Source organism: Ostrinia furnacalis, unplaced genomic scaffold, assembly GCF_004193835.3.
Source record: "Ostrinia furnacalis isolate ACB-3 unplaced genomic scaffold, ASM419383v2 OfSCF5629, whole genome shotgun sequence".
NCBI classification, from domain to species: domain Eukaryota; kingdom Metazoa; phylum Arthropoda; class Insecta; order Lepidoptera; family Crambidae; genus Ostrinia; species Ostrinia furnacalis.
In genome coordinates, this window is record NW_021135868.1 from 40,977 (window position 1) to 61,729 (window position 20,753).

General features: G+C 35.2%; 1 protein-coding gene across 1 annotated transcript in view; it reads left to right on the top strand.

Moving 5' to 3' along the window:
- LOC114361344 (uncharacterized) overlaps positions 1 to 19,235 on the top strand; it is a 55,527-nt gene extending 36,292 nt beyond the window's left edge. Inside the window, exons 3-8 of the mRNA XM_028316340.1 lie at positions 7,134 to 7,246; positions 8,984 to 9,079; positions 11,758 to 11,893; positions 12,490 to 12,623; positions 16,037 to 16,253; positions 17,758 to 19,235. Coding sequence (XP_028172141.1) covers positions 7,134 to 7,246; positions 8,984 to 9,079; positions 11,758 to 11,893; positions 12,490 to 12,623; positions 16,037 to 16,253; positions 17,758 to 17,906 — 845 coding nt within the window. The 3' untranslated portion in view covers positions 17,907 to 19,235. The remainder of the gene's footprint in view (positions 1 to 7,133; positions 7,247 to 8,983; positions 9,080 to 11,757; positions 11,894 to 12,489; positions 12,624 to 16,036; positions 16,254 to 17,757) is intronic.
- Positions 19,236 to 20,753: the final 1,518 nt, after the last annotated feature.

Consider the following 20,753-nt stretch of genomic DNA (forward strand, 5'->3'; position numbering starts at 1 on the left):
CTCTAAAACTGATAGTTTGGCTAGAAAAAAATATTTTCTATCCACGCAGTACGCCGGCAGTGTTCGGATCGGATATAGTGACGTCATCGGTCCCGCGCCGGGCGGTCAGTGAACTTTTTTAGTAATTTGGCCATAACTTCGTCAATTTTTGTCGTAGAACAAAAATTTTTGGACTGTATATTAAGGATTTCTTAGACCTATAAATCTGCATTCACAGCTAAAAATCGAAATGATCCTCATTACGAACAAAGCAATCAAATCACGCCTTTTTGAGATAAAGATACAATCGGCCTCGTGAAAACAGGACACTCTTTAGGTACCGAAAAACGTAATCATCGAGGACATAAAACAAGTCTTAGTAAAAACGTTGACTCTCCCAGTAGTTGTTTGTAGATTCGAGTGGACGGGAGTGAACCGATAGAATGTAAATTTCGTTCCGGCGAGCTTCCTTTGCCGCGAGATGGAGATTCCGTTCTCCGGAAGCGGAAATTGCCGTTGTGGACAATCCTATTCCAGTCTTTTATTTATACCGCGATACTACTGCTTAAATTGCAGATGGCGGATTGTGAGTAACTCTAGTGAAAATTAGCGCTGGAAATTAGAATAGCTCGTGAATTAGTAGTGTGAATTCATGTTGATGTGCATTTATATTTTTACCTTATTATTTTCATTCATATCTTTTACTTTCATGACCTGATTGTTTTCTGGCCTCTGTTATTACAATCAAGTCATGATTATTAAGCATTCACGTAGCTAGTCCCAAATTGTATGTAGGTATCATTTTTCAGAAATAAATACTTATTTTTCGGGGTCTCAGTGACTGGTTATTGTTATGTAAAAAGTCCTGGGTTTGGTATCTGATTTTAATCATAAAGTGGTAGATAACCCGGAATTATTCGTTTCCTTGAAACAAGGATATTCTCCTTACTACGAGACCATGATAAATTGGTGTTTTGTATGGCACACTTATTATTTATTCATGAGGTTTATTTTTACCCCCGCCGCGTGACGAAAAGGCGACGTGACGTTATCAATGACAAGTCACTGTGCTGACTACATATTTTGAGACTTGCTCTTATAAGATATGCAATGCCTAGTCGATTTTCTTTTCTTATCTTGTGTGGTGGACAATAAAGTGTGTTGTATCTATCTATCTATACCCAACAGAACACATTTTGCAATGAAGGATTTAATGTTGAGACAGACTTGATCATCAAATTATCAAAATAATTATGTTCAAAAACTGTCTCAGGAATCTTTCTTTTACAGGCTATCTAGACTAAGAGGCGGTGAACGCCAGACCTAACCGGTTACATTCAATAAATTTACCTAATTTGTCTCCATTAAAAAAAATATTCTAGGTATCCTTTATTGGGAGCATACGCTGACAAACTTTCAGCTTTTATAAAATGACGTAGGTCTGGCGTTCACTAGCTCTTACTCCATCATTATTCGTTCGAACTCTTATCAAAAGCCAAACGATATCAAAGTTTTCGAATCAAACTCTACTGACAAATACAATCCCAAACATCACAACACCACGCACGAGTAGGTATATTAGACAATATAACCAAAGTTGTCTGTTTACTAACAACATTGAAGTTGATGGAGTGGGTTCACTCTAAAATGAATAGGCAGAGCATATTTTATTTATTTCTTTATTTTGGCTTTTCAACAATGAGTACACTATTAAAATTTAAAATACATAACTAAAATTACACATATAAGTGCCCCATCACTTAAAGCACTGCATCTGCTAAATAATGTGTAAAGTACGCAAAAAAAAATGCAAATACTACGTACACTACACTACAGTACAATTTTATATTGCTACAGTATTCGTGTGAATGTAGAGACAACGTCAGGTACGTGGAACGATCATGATGTCATGAATCTAGATTTTTTAAAACAAGTCTCCTTTGAGTAAAAGATAATGCTCTATAGAATGTATAAAATATTTACGATATTTTCATAAATGGAGAAGGAATTCGAAAAATGAGAGTTGGAACGTACGTAATAACTTTAAATGCCTATAAAATTATATGGAACGTAATTATTATGCTTTTCTTCGACTGAAGTTTCAGGCAATATCGCATGGGACATTGTCCATTCTAGTATTGAGTATTTCTTATCGAGAAGAATTTTTGTTTTCTATGCTTATGAATATTATGTTTGTTTTATTATTTCACATGAGATAGGGAGGAGAGAATATAAGCTCAAATGATGCAGTTCGCCAACATGTTTATATGACTTCAAATGTACTCGTAATTTATTTGTTTTCAGTTATAAAGACCAAGATAGTCCTTAAACGGAAAGCTCAAGAAGTTATACGAGTATTACAGCTAGTAAAACAGTCTTACGAGGTCACTCGAGACTTCTGTTCACTCTTCTAAGCTATACTCTATGGTACCAGCAAGTTATGGATAGCAGTTACTCTTAGATTACGTCATAAAGTGAAATAGTGACACCCTTGAGAAGGAAGATAAATATGGACACGCCAACCCGGCCTAATAGCAGACCCTCGAGTAACTTACGTTGATGGAAGTGAGCTATAACTTGAAATTTACGTGGTGGCTTAGCCTCCTCAGTTAACCCCCCTGAGTTTCAAATTTAAATCGTATGGTTCAAGAAATAAACGCTTATTGGCATTGTTTTGCTTTGATCTTTGAATTGAGACGACAGGGTTGTGTTGTGCGTAGGTACTCCTGTAGAATTGAATGGATAATAGGTCCCAAATTACTCGATCGACGGTTCTAAAGTTATTTAATTGCTTGAACTATTATGGTGGCTATGTCTTTTCAGTTGTCAGTATGTTTTTGTAGGCTTGTAGGCACCTACCTACACAAACGTTAAGTATCTATCTACGTTATTTTATAATGTTCAGTGAGTTGGTGATAAAAGAACCTAACTATATTTTTAAATACGATTATAATTTAAATTCTCTGGATGCTGAATTGAATGAAAGAAGGAAATACTAAAATTAAATCATCTTACATCTGCAAAGTCAAAAATGTTTAAATAATTTCAAAATCTTATAATTCGACATAAAAACTTCTTTACATGACAAACCGACAAAACTCTTGAACATGTAACACTCAAGCTCCACATGTGATTGTAATTTAAACTCTACTAATTTCTCAGCAGCTAATGAACACATAGAAAGTTTATAACTGTTGTAAATTAAGAGCATTAGTTTGGGGATAATTTCCACCCCATTGATTAATGCTCGTTTCGCATTAGGAGCGAATATTGCGTAATTACGGTTTGTATGGCTGAAATAGAACAAACAGAACAACATACACACTTTACTTTAAGTCAAATGTGTAATCACTTTTGCGTTCACGTAAAATGCCTATGATAATGATGTAATGATGCGCAGTTGATGTAATGATGGTGACCACGGGCTGGAAGACGTAGTAGCGTGGGCAGGCCTCCTACTAAGTGGACCGACGATCTGGTAAAGGTCGCGGGAAGAGCCTGGATGCGGGCAGCGCAGGACCGTTCATTGTGGAAAACCTTGGGGGAGGCCTTTGTCCAGCAGTGGACGTCATTTGGCTGAGACGATGCGCAGTTATGAGCACTTATGATTTATGTAATATCTCTTACGTAGAAAACTATCCTGTAATTTTTATAAATATTAAAAAACATGTCTAATATAAACTCCAGCGTTCTTATTTGACACGCTAAACTGATTCTGAATGTGGTGTTCTGGACATACAACAGAGACTGATAATTTTGTTTGAGGAGTATTTATAAAAATCTACTCAATGAGACATTGTATTGTCTTAGCAATCTTAACATAACTTCATTTTGCAATCAAAGATAAGTTTTCTCTAACATAGCTAGGTCTTAATATTTTTAACCTTCATTCTTAGAAAAATTGGCACTTTCTATACGATTACCTACAAACTCTGTTAGTTACCACTACCGTGCGACACGCAGGCGTGTATCATAAATACGCCTAAACGCTCAGCGTAATTAAAACCTCACGTATAATATACTTAACGTCTTCATCGCCTTAACAAGTTAATGTTGTTTCCCAAATTCCTCGCGCTTACTTGAAGTTAAGTATGATGAGAATAGCCAGGTGAGCACTCTCCGGGTTTTCCTTGATGAATGGGCTTAAGTATGTTGTTTTAGTCACTCTTCATATAATACGTTATAATTATGGATTTATGAAATACATAAATAATTATTTTAGATACATAACAAAATGTATGTAAAATTATTATTTACGTACCTATATCTACTTATTCAATAAATTATTGCTTATAAAACCAAAGCTCAACCAATTTTCCTCAAACCAAAAGATAAAGAATATGTAATTTAATACTGTTAGCAACATAAATATTTACTCAGCTGACAGCTGAGAGCTGTCTTCTGTCATAAAGTCGAAATAATATTCTAGATACCTACTTTATTCGGGTTAGAAAGAAAATGTTTAGTCTTACTACCTAATTATTTGCGCTAGCTATTGTTTAAGCAAATAAAAACAAACAGAGCAAGCTAAATAAAACAGTTTAAAAAGTATAAGCTTCTCATATGCCTTCTGACGCCTTTTTATTTCGAACTGTACTTACAGGAATGGTTCATTGACAGTTATGAAATAATTTAAGATAACTTACAGTTGTGGTAAACACATGAGATACGTAATATACGTGCGGTGGCGATTGTAATAACTGTCATCGTGCAAAATGGAGCGACATCGCGCTTCGGCTCGAATATTTGCGTTCAAAAATGCACTTTGAGAGCGATAAATTACACATTTGGCTTCGTGCAGGCGAATTAAAATTGATAACCCAGTTACGGCACGACAACGGACAGTTTTGCTGTTATTGCCGTTTCTGTTAATTTTTATGTTATCTTGTACATTTTAAATAGTAAATCTATGGTAACATTTTTATTTCGGACTATAGGATTTGCGCAATTTTATTTCTTTCTGCCTCATCTTAAGGCTCACAGCTTGAAATACGCTTGAAAAGCTTAACAGACTTACAAAGGCTGTGTCTCGAAGCTCAGTCGTTGGCGACAATAAAAGTTGTGTGTTCAAGTCCTACTTTTGAGTGTGGATTCATACTAGAGAAAAGCTCTAATATTAGTTTATTAATTTACGTTACGAAACAATTACCCAGAATACCCAGTATATACTATTGGGAAAACTGTAGGTACTTACTCGTACTTACTCGAGTGTTACTGCCAACATACCTTCCAAAATACTGCACTACAAGTCTACAATAACGTAGTAACTGCAGATGTTCCGTCTGGTTCCGAAAAATATGTCCCGAGTTAGTCTGAAAGTTTAATAACTGTCAGCGACTAACCGAAGCGTTCGGGAACGACGGAAAACGAATATTTCAGTTTAAAATACAAAAATCGACCTTACAGTCGGTAAATATACCCAGGGACTGTAAGGGTTAAAATATTTATAGCGTAAGTTACAAATTCAGGCCCCCAACTAACTAACAGGTTGTGGGTATGCGAGCAAAATTAATGCTAAAAATAATTACATTAGGTACGGTCAGTTAAACAAAAATACACACGAGATTTTATTTAGCGCATGGACGCGCCATTTCCGTACACGCACAAACTCTTTTTTATTTTATATGTGTTAAAATAAAGATTTTTGTAGTCAAACCACAGAATAATAATAAGTACTGTCAAACTAGTTATTTTATGAAAAATGAAAGGTCCGGGATAAAATATTTTAAACAAAGAACAACAAACCATTTCAAAACGTCACGTCACGATAATATCTCACTCATGATCGTAAAGCTACTGTTTCCGTGATGGCATTGTATCTTCGTTAATTAATAGACTATAAAAAAACATCATTCGATTATGAAAACAGATCGAGATTTTAAAACCTGAATTTCATTGTCACATTTAGCGAACGACTCTATTAATATTTCACGTAAGGATCATTACTTACACAAAATAATCTTAAGAGATGTGAATAATTCTCTTTGCTTATTCACGTGTTACCTAGAAGTTGTTAGAAATCGAATTGTTACAGGTACAGTAGGTTTTTTATGGGACGGATCACCTAATGGTAAATGATTACCATCGCCCATAGACACACGCAGGTATAATAGGTAGGTATAACATAATTAATTTAACTCCTAGAAGGCATCAACTTAAAACTTTCTCTTCACCTCAATATTGCTCACATACCTACCTAATAATTAAAGTTGTTTTTGATGAGACCTTCGCCACCTACGAGTGAATATGAAAGGGTGTCAACAGTATAATTGCCGCTTGCCTCAAATAGTGGGTTAATATTCCGAAGAACGTAGATATTCTAAATGATTTATGGGTAAACGTGTGAACAATGGTGATGTGCTGTCGACATCAAATCTTATTGTTGGAATATAGAACTTATTACAACTGCTTAAGACGCCACAGTATTTAGCTTGATGTGCCAGCCATTGTCTGTACATAGATCGCGTGCCGCTATTGTCACACTAATTATATGTATATTATTAACGGTAGGTAAGTATGTATAGAGAATTTGATGAGTGAAAATTTATAAAGTTTGGTGATTTAAGTACGAGTATTTTAGTACTAATCGATTCATCATTTAAGCTGAGTTGCACCATCATACTTTGACCGTTTAACTATAACGATAACCGGTGTTTTTTGTATGGAGTTTGACAGATTTTTGACGTATGTCAAGAGCATTAGATGCTCTAAAATGCTACATTATAAATGTATACAACATTATCTGTCTTTTGTTGTATGTACAGTCAGCGTGAAATAGTTCGTCATACCCAAAGTGGCCAAAAAGTTGACAACCTTATTCCTATGTAACAAAGACGCGTTGCGATTAACTTATTGGCTACTTTGCGTGTCACGAACTATTTGACGCTGACTGTACCATAAGCAAATGGAGGATTTGTGCAGACTAGACAGTTTGTATATTCCGTATAAATAGTTCTTGCAACTCACGAAAGCGAGTGAGCTTTACTTGTGTGTGTACGTGTACATGCACTAATTGATAGTGTAATGTCTATCAAAACTTTTCCAGGCCACCACACAATACATGTAAAGCTCACTCGCCTTCGTGAATTGCAACAACTCATTATGCACTGTAAGTTGACGTGACCGATCGTACAGTACTGGAATGTGTTTCGCAGTGGCGGGTATGAACGATGTATGGGTGGAGCTGCGTGCGCCGAGGTTCGTTGTGCATCGGAACAACGTGGTGCTGCGCTGCGATCACAATGTCGATCCGGCTTCGATTTATAAGGTACATTGTTTATTTCATTTTATTCATTAATGCACTAAACAACTTCTTCTTAGATTAAAAAAATAAGATTAAAATGAAAGTAGGTAGGTACGTGCTACTATTTAAAAACGCGTGTGGATGACTTCTACGCTATCATCCGTAAACGAACAGCCTCGATGCTTGCGAGGATACGGGAGAGCGACAACAGCATTCTGTCGGTTATCAAAGATAGGCCATCGTGTCCCATCTTTAAGCATTGGATTAATATTCACATGCATGGACCCAGAAACCGTGTTTTTTTTTACTAATTTATGTTACTACTAACCTAGATTTTAAGTATAATATTGCTACTAACACAACTCTGTATGGATCATAATGGTCTGAAATAAACGTATAATTATTATTAACTGGTTGCTAGAAGATGGCACAAGATGTTGATAAGGCCACATGTGGTGAAATTCTTTAACCTTGCGACGTGATTTCAGATAGGTACATAATGTAAAATTATTTGCGATTTGGTTAGCAATTTTATACAAACTACGACGAACTCGTCTTTCTGACTCCAAATTGCATACTTTAAAGATAGCCTAAGTACCTACTTAGCGACGTGGGCGTGGCTAGTGGAATCAACCAAATAGCAAAACACCAATCGATACTAGTGCCTATACCTTTACCATTTCTGGGCTAAGGATACCATACAAAAGACAAACAATTTGTAACAATCAGGAAAACATAAATTAACTTAATTAGATTTGATAACAGAAGAAAATTTCTACGAAAGCAGAAAAACAGTTTAGCTTTACCGGAAAGGCTTCTGAAAACCTTCAACCGTAGCTTTTGTATCTTCATGTTAATAAGTAACAGTAATAATTTTATTAAATATAATAACAGTGCTCCCGCTTTACATACTCCGCCATTGTCTGAATTGTTTGAGTGCAGGAAAGTACGTATAAATAAACGCATTTCGAGCAATGCAATTTGCTTCGGCTTAAATTCAGTTTGTGATAATATGAGTCGTAAGCCATCGGTTTAAAGTTCAAATATAATACATCCCGGTGAAACTGGAAAATAATGTTTGCCTGTGGCCAGGTGGGCAATATTGCATAATGACCCTTAAGTTAAACGGCTTAAAGTGCATGCAATAACCCAGGATAAAGACAGAGAATCGCATTGTTTGCGGCTGGCACTGACTACTTTAAATTAACTTGAGTGTAAAGTTTTTTAACGTAGGATTTTCCACAAAATAAATTTGATAAGCACGGGCTCGTGGACTTTTAAAATATGTGGACATCCGAATGAGTGGAATTCCATTGTGAAGCGACTGTGTTGGTTCTGGGTTGGAGCTATTTGTGCTATTGACTAGTGCGAATTCACGTTTGTGTTTCGGCGAATTCGAAATAGGCTATATTTGTCGGGTCGCTGTTTGTTCAGTCTTTATTCCCGTAAACATTTCAATCATTCGAAATAGTTTCAACATGTTACATAAAAAAACACTCTACTATTGTGGCACTCAAACAGCACATGCACCGAAATCCTAAGTGCAATTTAATTTCGTTATAATGTAAAACACTAGAGTTGATTTTACATAAACCCATGGTCTTTCTTTACATAAAATACGCTTTTCAGTTAATCTCATAAGGTTTTTTAACGTGTGTACTTGTGATTTAAAAACATTTGAATTTTTTGTGATATTTGTATTAAACGAAGTACGAATAATATTGTTTATCATGATATTTTAGATGGTTCTTTGTTTCGCAGGTGGTTTTCTACAAGAATGGACAAAGACTCATGAAGTACGTCCGAGAAAGAGACCCGCCTTACGAGCTTTACAACGTGACAGGTGCTGATATAAATGTGAGTAATATTTTTAAAAGACCGGAGACATTTTGGTAGAAATAATAATAATATAATCATAATCATAAGCATAATCATAATATCTTTGTTGCTTCATGTGGTACAAACAAGGTATTAAAAATAAAACAGTCCCAGAACATGAGCCCTGTGAGGGCATTGCAACATTATACATAATATTAATTAAGCTTAATCTAAATTATTTTAATAATAATAAATGTAAGTACAAATTCTAATTAATTTTTGAGATCATACAATTCTTTCAATGAGTAAAAAGTAAAAAAAACATTTCTTTAATAACCATTCCTTCAATTCTTTACCAAACAAATTATCATTTTCAATATTCTTTATATTCGTAGGTATCTTATTATATCATTTTATTGACATATGGTAAGTGCCCGAGCTAACTAGCTACTATCTTTTTAATATAAGTTTAATGCACGAGATAGTGCCTATAGTAATTCGCGTTTAGAAAATAGTGAAACAGCAGTGCAGTGCAAGGCGCATTTTCATGTAGTATTAATCAAACCAATAAGTAATATTAATGCAAAATTGTCTAAACATAAACTGGACAATGTGAACACAGCTTCCACTATAAACATTGGTCAAATGGCCTTAAATTTCTTGGCTTGGATATTCTCTATTTTCTCAAAACAAATGCACTATAGTTAAACTTTAAAATATATAAGGAAAACATTGTCGTGTCAAGTATTCGTTCCAAAAGATAAGTTTTTATCGGTCTGTAGTCGTATAACATTATTATTACGTTTCACAGTCCCGTACGTGCTCTTTCCCACGCGTCCAAGTTTGGCACAACTTCCAATACTCTACTATATCTAATGAACAGATAGCAACATAGTGGGTGAATAGTGAGGATTTTATAGATAAATAGCAATTATTCACGGTCGCCCACGTGGATTTTGGTTCGGTACAGAAAGCCTATCGTATTCTGCAAAAAATAAAAAACACTTTGTAGACGAATATCCAATTTTGATACCGCGTTTTACTTCTTTCTTTCTTACAAAAATAGTGTCATTAATAAGTAATTCACAAACATGTGTTCAACGATTAAGCGAGAAAACCTAAATAGAGAAAAGACCGAACAAGATTTGTATTGTTTAATATTTTTACCGAGGCCGATCTTACATCATTTCGTCCGAAATTCCGCTGGAATCCTAAACATCTGACCCTGGTAGCAAAACAATTGTCACTGGAGCTTTTGTTAACCTCTGGGAGCCTCCAGGAATAAATTCTTTGTTTTAGTACCTACTACGAAATATTTTGTCATTGTAAAATTTAAATAAAAAAGATATAACGCGAGACCATAAAATAAGCTTCCACTAAAACTGACTTACATACATTGTAACTGACTTACATACATTGTACTATTTAAATCCCGTTATAATTAATTCATGTAGAAACTTTGTATATCAAGCAACTAAACTATTTGCTAGGCATGCTACGATACTACGAAATACTACGATCGATGATCTCGTAGCTACTCTGCTACATCAATGTTACGGACTTGCTACAGACCAGTTTCGTAGCAGATAATAATGTTCTTGCAAAACTGGGCTATATTGGATCGTACTGCATGCAATATTCGCCTCTATGAAGCTTAAATCGTTTTCGAGTTATTCGAGATTATCAACTGACAATAAAGTCCAATTAAATTATTTTTAAACCGTTTTCAACATACAATAGAGATAATAATGAATGAACTTCGTTTTATCCATTTTATTGTTGTCCGTTAAGTGAAGATATCTAATGGATTCAGGTTCCACAATAATTAATGAGCAGTGGAAAGTACTCCGTCATTTACTTTGGAAGCAAATAAGGTAGCCTTTGTCGGTTCACTTTGATGGAATGGTAGCAATTTGAATGGGGTTATTGAGATTAAGATAAGCTTCCACTTTTATGGCTTTATACTTTTAGTAAATGACTCTATTTTATGCATTATAAATTTTTATTCATTGTATTAATATAATAATCGAGGTAGCCTCAGGTGTCTCAGAACTTAGGGTGAGTTGCACCACCTAACTTTGACCGTAACTTTAACGATAACCGGTGGTTTTGGTATGGATTTTGACAGATTTTTGACGTTTGTCAAAGTTAAAGTAAGTTGGTGCAACCTAGCCTTATTATTTTATTGAATTGAATCTGTACGTTTGAATCGATTAAAGAGTGTATTTTTATATCCAAGAACATGTAACAACACTCAGCAGTAGGCATGAACTTAAGGGTCTCGTGAACGAGGCATGTCATAGATAAGAGTGTGTCAAAATTATGTATTAATTTATTTCTTTAACAAATTAACTTACTAAATAACTTTATTTTATAACGTGTTATGTTACATAGTCTGGACTCACCTTAATACACCATATCAGCTGAATTGTAAACGTCACACTACTCACCTGGAATATCAAGCAATACGCATTGAGTTATAATGTACTACGTAGTAATATTACTTCAATGGCAATATGTGATTTTATTACAACCTCTCTAAGGGCCTTCGCCCACGGCGGCTTTTTGTAGCGATGCAGTCGCGCCGCTGTAGCGCGTTAGTAGCGCGTTGGCATCACTTCTCTATTGCGTTGCAAATGCGTCTAACGCGCGTTAGTAGCGATGCTGTCGCGCGTTTCGCCGTGGGCGAGGGCCCTAAGACATAGTTTATTTTGCAGTTAATCCAGCTATACCCGACGTCGATAACGTTGGAGAGGCTGGACTTCTCGGCGTCTGGGCCGTACGCCTGCGAGATAGCGCTCGATACGCCGCTCTACTCCAAAGTGTCTAAGATTCACGAGCTTACTGTAATCGGTGAGTAAAAAGCATCAAATACACACTAATTTTCTTGTGCCTACCTACATTGTAGCACTATACATGGCTTACACCAGCTCTAATATTATTCATGGAGCACAACGTTTCTACTAGTCAAATTAATTCTTGTTCTTTAAGCGTACCTATGTAGGTATGGATCCTGTATATTTACATAGCTTTCTTAAAGAAATGTGGGTCTTTTTCGAATGACTATAAAAATTATGTCGTCGTACGACTTTGACATGATGTCCTTTGAGATTCGGAGCTCCTCAGTAGGTTGCCGAACTGTTAGTATTTTTATTTCATTATTTTTTGTATCTACCCTATAATCAGGTCAAATTGGTATTTCAGTTATCAAACGTGTATTTCTAGCCTTTTCTGGAGGCTTCGCCCGTGTGAACGACTTTCTGTCGCAGAAAGATTCCCTTCCCAAAAACTGGGATAAACTCTATAATAATTGTTTTAGCCGTCCACTGCTGTACATAGGTCTTCCACAATGATTTCCAGATTGGCTGCTTTACCTTTCGTTGAGTGGTTTAAGCATGAGAGCACCAAACACTTAATATTAGCAAGACTAACAGCTTCCATCTTTACAGTCCGTCAAAAACACCGTCCGAAGATAAAAATTAAACACAAAAAGCTGCTGTCCAGTGACCACCTCGAAGCGACGTGCCACAGCGCGCCCGCGCACCCCGCGCCGCACCTCACCTGGTTCATAAATAATGTGAAGGTAAGACAGATCACTTAAGGGTATAGATGCCGCAAGGCTTTCAAGGTTAAGTTTATAGGTTAGGTTAGGTTAGGAGCTCACCACAATAGTCGAGCAACGGCGCAATAGCCGAACCCGCGTTCCCCGGATCACGAGGCGGCCCCTTCACCGTTCGGCTATCGTGACATCTGCATCTCATAAGGGTATAGCTATCAAACAAGCTGAACGCGAATAAGCGTGATCATTTAGTCAAATCTGCACCCCATGAATGTGATTATAATATGGACTAAGCCCTATTGAGTTAGTCTTGCATTGTGTGTTCTATCGGCCTACAGATAACACTTCATTATTCTTCTTAGATGATGAGATTTAATGTGGCACATTGATTACCCGTCTGCCAGTAAAAGACGAGGTACTGATTTTGTTGATAACAGAGGTCTAATTTTCACAGGACTGTTATTACGGCACTCGTTTATGCCTAAACTGTGCAAACTTATTATTATAACAGTATACTACTGTTTTGTTTATTTATTTAAAGAAATCAATATTTTTTTATAACTAAGCAGCTTCTTTATCACTAAATTGTCTACAAAGTGTGCCTATTAATGCTCCCAACATTTCATAAATGAAGCACGTTTTGTATGGAATGCCTGTTCTTATTACCTTTTTCTAAATTATTTTGGCACAAGAATAAACGTTTGATGCCGTCTTGAATTTCTTATGATTGTGGTGAATCCTTGATATGAATCTCCTTTTATACGAATTAAGGTATTTTTTGATGATAATCTTATGTTATTTTGAGGTATTACATCCGTGTTTACATAATTTTAGCAGGCGTTAATATTATGAGCACATTACACACGAACCTTTTTGTTAAAAAGTGTAAAGAAAAAAATTTAAGAACAAAGTAAGAACTTTTACTAAATATGATTTGTGATTTACTGTTATTATTCCAATACTAAATTATTTAGGGCAAAAAGTAAAAGTTTTACCACCATTTTTTTACAGAAACATTAACATTTATGTTATCGCCAGTATTCTTGACTTGATTACCTAACAAAGTATTCTTAGCTTCGTTCTAACCAAAAGTTTGTAGCCATTTACAATTATAATTTCCTTATTCCTTTCCCGGTAGTTATCTAGATGCTATCGCAAAACTCACGCCCATACGAATAGTTTTATTTTGCTTTCAAATGGTTCGACCGGCAGCAATCATCGTCGAATCACGTACTAAATTTTGAATGTTTAATACCTCCCAGACTGTATTTTGTATTATGAATATTTCAAAAAGTTTATCGACGAAATATCTTTTAAATCTGGCACATTAGCCAGGATTTTAGTTGATTTCGGAACGACCTCTTTTATAGGTACAATTTGTAGGGACTTGACACGATAAAACATTTAAAACTAACTTGAGAGCTAACTCCAAAACTTCTGTATTACAGAATTTAATTCTTGGTAGGATAATATTTCTCTGGAAACGTGAAAAGGGTAATATTGAAAAAAATACACTGGCACGTGTACCAAAACTTTAAGCTGTTTTAGAATTAAATTAGTTATTACTTTGTATTAGTGAATATACCCAAAAACAACCCAGTATTTTTACGCAAATAATGAGTTTATTTGCGTTTGAATCTGATTTAAGTATATACAGAAACTAAATTAGATAGATTTGTAAAGTGCTCTTTTTCTTTTTTCTGTTAGGTATTTAGGTATGGCTTGTAATTTAATTCAGCAGTGCCTTCAACAAAAGTAACGTTGCCTTCTGTCTGAGCTTTTATCATTGAAATGAAGGCGTCTTTGGTGTGGAGGCACATTTCCATAACTGATAATGGGTTTCTGGATGTTCTCGTCCAAACTAAATTAATGTTATTTTTTACGGTTGACAAGGATTCTTTAGAAAACATTTTTCAAAGAGGAAATTAAAAAATCATTATTTCACGCGTTATTTCATTAAGTTATTTGAATGACCACGGAATTTTTTGGAATACCTATGTATGTATATTTTGCAATTTGGCCAATCATGCATACTTAAAAAACACAAACCTGTATAAAGGTGCCTCCGTTATATTGCACACTTCCCCCGCTATAACGTCAATATGTGCGTCAGCTTCGCCGCTTTGAGCACCGCGCCAAGCCCCGCGTGTTCGTACGTGAACGCGGCCTTTGTGTGTTTTTGAAGCGATTTCTCTGTGAGAGCTAGGAATTTAGTCCATTTTTCGTTGCTGAAACCTATTTACCTACCTTTCACGTAATCTTGCTATCGGTACGGCACAGTCAATCATGCGGCAAAGCAAAAATCGCTGCAAAGGTGATCGAATAGCATGAATTCGAATACTCAGCTCAACAAACCTTAATAAAGTTTGAACTTTTGTTGAAGCAAGAAACGCAAATATTTTTCATCCAGTAAAGAGTATACTTATACTTATCGTAAAATGTTTTATAGCGAGTGAATAAGATATCACAGGAAATAGTTGGGATCAAGTCTCGAACAGACGTGTGTTATTGAAATGTTTGAATGTTATTTGTAGAAGGTCCTGGATAACGGATAACAACATTATAGATAAATAAATATTTTGCTTTTTGGGTAAAATTGGGTCATAATATTATAATTTTATGTCCGTCTAACTCATAATATTTTCTTGTCAAATTATTGATGATATTTTTTATGTACAAATACGTACACAAATTATTGATGATATTATTGTCTACAGTTACTAGAAATAGTTACTATATTTTTTCTGTTTTTTCTTACCTTTGATCTAAGTGATTAAATCTGCCTTTCAAGAGCTGATCTCTAGCAAAAAGTTAACATATAACGGGACAAATCCCACCTCTAGTTCCCTCCACTGCAACTCTTGTGCAGCCAGGTTTAATAAATTTACCACCAAAAAAAAACTAAGCCAGTGAATGAATACCAGCTATCGCATGAGCTATACAGGGTGGAATTTTGTAATGCCACCTGGAGGGAAAGTACTCTTAATATTTTAGATAGAATTTTTTTCTTAAAGAAAACATTCCTTTATTTTTGAAAAGAAAAAGAACTGTATTCAAAGATTTCCAAAAATTTGCTTACCACACCCAGGAATCGAACCAACTAAAATCTGTTAAAAAATACACCCTGTAATTTGATTACATCGATCGTTAGGGCTAAGTATAAGGATGAAATTTCTCTTACAAACATGATAAATCAAATGAAAGGAAAATCATGAAATCTTAAATTATTTCAATTATGTTACAGTAAATTGTATGGTATGGTAGTGAATTGTCGAAAATTTTTCGAAAATCTTTGATTGCAGTTCTCTTTCTTTTCAAAAATAAAGGAATGTTTTCTTTCAGTAAATTTTTCTATCTACAGTATTAAGAGTACTTTCCCTCCAGGTGGCATTACAAAATTCCACCCTGTATAAATGTTTCCTTCTACTTCCAAACAGGTAGACGAGCGTCTAACCGTGCCGCACGGAACGGTCAACATCCACCGGCACCACCACGGCATGCCTCTCTCCATCACCAACTCCTCGCTCCACTTCCCGCTGGTCACCCTGCAGTTGTACCCCAACCAGACCGTCGACATCACCTGCCTCAGCACCATACCCAGCTACGCCAGTAAAGATGAAGGTTTCGCTGACGTACAGAACCAGACCGTTACAGGTAAGCAAATTTATAAATCAACCGCTAAAGTCAGTCAGTGCCTGAGGCATGGAAGTGACATTGATATTTTATGACGTGACGCGCATATAAATCTGAGGTCTCGCTGACTTTTGAACGTCACAAAATCACCCTCCCATACCGCTCCCATACCTGCACTGACAGAGTTAAGGTTCGCCCAAACCAACGCGATCACACGCGATCAACTGGTGTGCAGCGATGGCGGCCAGAGGTGGAATTGTGTAAAGCAATCCTGATCATTTGACAGTTTATAAAGTACGATTATTCTGTCAAACGCTTTGTTTAACTGACTTTATCGTACGTTATGAACTGTCAAATGCTTACGATTGCATTACACAATTCCACCTCAGATTTAAGGTTCGGCCAAACCAACGCGATCACACGCGATCAGCCGGCGTGCAGCGATGGCGACCAGACTTAAATGCATTGATCGCCATCGCTACACGCCGGCTAATCGCGTGTGATCGCGTTGGTTTGGCCGAACCTTTAAGCTATAGATATATACACTCAAGACGCAAGCGAAGGTCTCACAAAGGCACATTCGAATAACAAATTACTTTGCATTCATTACTTGTTTGAGAATCAATATTTGAGAGCTACGCTCTTGTCTTTGAATGCGTGATTATCCCTTTCTGTAACAGACCGATTCTATTTGTATTATCTGGAATCTTTGATGACAATCTGGCTTCTAGACAATGATTATGTAGATCATGTCAATGTAGATTATGTACAGTCGCGGAATGAAAAGGTTCGTCACCTTAGTGTCGGTTTTCGCTTGCACTAGGTACTGTAAGAGTCAAACCTGCCAACATAACAGTAAAAGAAACAGTGCTGCAAACATTTAAATAAATATGACGTTTGCTAACGAATAAGGTTTTGCTTGTTTATTTTTCTATCCCATCAGTGCAATGCAATGATGACATTGACCAATTGACAATAGTTTTTTTTATTTAAAAGAAATAATAATGGCAGGTTGAACCAACAAGAAGGTTTTAGTTTATCAATCATAATAATCTTCTTGACAAGATGAATCGTCAAACAACTTTGATCTGAATAATTTTGAACTTTGCTGACGAACAGTTAAAGATTATTTCCTCTAACTCGAGATTATTCTGTAACATAGTTTCAAAAGGTAATATGTGCTCGCGATTCGTTGAAGGAATCAATTTGAAAACTGACGAACCTTTTCATTCCGCGACTGTACAACAGAATAAGTACAATATGTTGATGATGAAATTAAATCTTAATCCTATAATTGTCTTGAGGCAGAGAATAAAAAATAAGAATATAGAATCAGTAAGCTGAGCACGTTATAATCTGACAACCTTTGGCTAAAGCTTTTTCATAGCACTAAGCAGACTTGAAGAGTATAATATTATAGAGACAAACAAAAATTAACTCCGATTATCATGTCAGCATATTTATAGACCACTTTTGATATTATTCTGCCCACTTAATGTGGATCTAATTATTTGTATTCTTTCAGTAAACGTGGTACGGATCGAGCCGCCGCCCACACAACTGCCGGTGAAAATCGTTAGCCCAGAAATGAATTCGTCGTATCGATTTAAATGTCCCTATTCTAAACATATACTCGCGCTAGTTGTACTGTTTGTGTGCCATTTTAGCTTCTAAATGAATGTTATTTATAAAACGGGAGCCGATGCGATTTTGCATACGATTTTACGAAACGTCTACGTTTCTAAAAGTATACTTACGCCGGAGTGAAAGCGTAAAATTGTCTTTGTCAAAATGTATATACAGTGTCACATGTTACTTGTCACATCCAATCTTAAGTTGAGCGTTTCTTAATCGAATGCTATTTACATAAATGGTATTATTCATAGTGTTTCAAAGGGTATTGAACTATAGCGCGAATGGGAAACGCTTATTTGTGATTTCCTTACTGAACTAACGTTATTTAAACAATATACTATATTGCTTAGTTTAGGACTAGATGCGCAGTGTAAAATGTCTAAGGATATTTATTTATTGTTATTATTATTTTATACTATTTATTTGCTATTTTAAGTACAGTTGTGCATTTCCAAAATCCAAACCAGTTTGCATTATCATGAAAGTCCACTTTATAAAAGTAGCATTGTATATCCGTAGCTTATAATTACGACGTCATTTCACTGAAATGACGCCTGGAATTGAATCGCGTCGGCGACTGTCACCAATCATAGTGGAGTTGAACGAGCCAAATTGAATTTAAAATTCATTTGTGACGGTTCGGTTGCGGTGCTTATAGCAGTGATTATTGGTACCATTTTATAACGTGTCCATCGTACATTATCAGTACTAAAAGTGACATGTTTTAATTAATGACGAGATGTGCTCCCCAATTTGACTTTATTTGCAGTCAAAATTCTATCACCCATACAAGCATAGGTTGTGCTATTCTCTAGTACTAAATTAGTACTAAACACTGATACATTTCGTATGCGTTTTAAATTTAGTTGCGGCTGAAATTATTGATGCAAAATCTTCCGATCCTATAATAGGCTTATTATTAGATCTAATGATAGAAAATTATTTATCAAATAGTAAATCCATAAAATATTAACACAAATGCAAGTCAATAACAAATATGATTTCAATAAACCTTCGCCAAATAACAAGTGTTTCTAGCGCTGTTCATATTATTATCATGACTGGTATGTATAGCGCGATTTTGTGATGACAAGCGTCAGAGCGCGAGTGCGAATCAGTGACCGAATGTCATGTATAGGCTAGCGCTCTCACACTAAAGTACCGAACCCTACATACTAGAAGAGTGTTCTGAATGAAAAAAGATAAGTTTTAGTATCAAACAACCATTAGACTACTCAACACTATGTCTCAAAAAGAAAAATAAGAGTGTTCTGAATGAAAAAAGATAAGTTTTAGTATCAAAAACCATTAGACTACTCAACACTAAGTCTCAAGAAGAAAAACTTTTTTCTTTCAACGTCTATTTTGTTACAATAAACGAATGCTATTTTATTACAAGTGAATTAATTAGTACTCTAATAAACTAACAATTATTGTTGCTGATATAGTCCTAACTATGACTATATTAAAATTTTAAAACGGTCTTAGACTACCTCGTCTTTTAATCAAATGTTTTGATACAATACTAATTAATTGATTGAAGTCAATTGTAATTTATGACTTGAAAGTACATTATTGTAAATAACTTAAAAGTCGTATACAAGCTGTAAGGAACAGGCTGTAATCAGTGAAAAGGAGCTGTACCATATACCCTGTATTTTAATCCTAATTGTTCATTGATAGTGTCATTATGTCATTACTGAATTACAAGTAGTTACTATAAATGTCCTTTGAAATTCAATCCTTTCCTTATTAATTTCAATTAGCAGTAATAATAGAAGAGGCAAATTTAACGACAATTACTTAATTACTTCATATGCCCACGCGTATAACGACTATCAGGATCAGGTGACTTATACAGGATGGCAACGTAATTATTTCGTTTGTTAATTGTAACCCCTTAATTAATGATCGATATTTCAACAATCAAAGGAACTCTTTATAATTAATTACATGCCATACTATTAATGTTAGTTTACTCTATTTTTGAAGTGTTTATTTAAAAAAACCATAAAAGGCAGATGATAAAAATTCGTCACAAAAATAAGTTACCTTTATTAATTACACTCTATAAAAAAAGTAATTAAAAATTACCGTACGAGCTTCTCGCTTTTTTCGTAAATCCTTTGTAAATTAACTTTCACTTATGTATGCGCAATTATGAGACTGAATTTAGGACGTTAGGGATTTATAATGACTTGAAACTAAACGCTAACCAACCAATGCTAGATCCCTGTCCACTGTAGTGTTGTTAAGGCCAAAGAATTTTAGGACGCGATTTAATTTTGTATGATTCATTCTATGCTTCAACAACTACCAAAAAGTTTTACAACATTAATCTAAGATTTTACTCAAATCTCGTTCGATTTATCAAAATATTTTCAATAGGATTAGATTCCAAAAGTGTAAAGCAAAAACATATTTTAAAAATACTCTAGAAAAGATGTTTTCAAAAATCATCGTTAATAAAAGTACAGTCGGCTCAGCAAATGTGGGGCAGTATCGATGAAACGTCACAGTAGACAGCATGTGGCCACGACATAAACATTTTGCGGCGGCGATATAAGCACCACAGATACTCGCAGCTTGAGATATAAAAGGAATCGGAGAATTTTAAAGACAGGACCATTTTAATGGCCGGGTAGATACTTCATTTCAGTCTACTTTTGTTCATTACTTGAATATTTGGAATTACTTATCTGTGTTATTTTTTTGTAAATTTGGAGCAAGTTCCTCGGTTTGTCGTACCTAAATACACCACCTAATGAGACTCTACATTGTTGGATAAAATTATAATATCTAAGCCCGAGATAGAATAAAACATTTTCTAAGGAATTCAATATACGCGAAAGAGAAAAAAAACCGCTGACAAACAACGCTGCAACG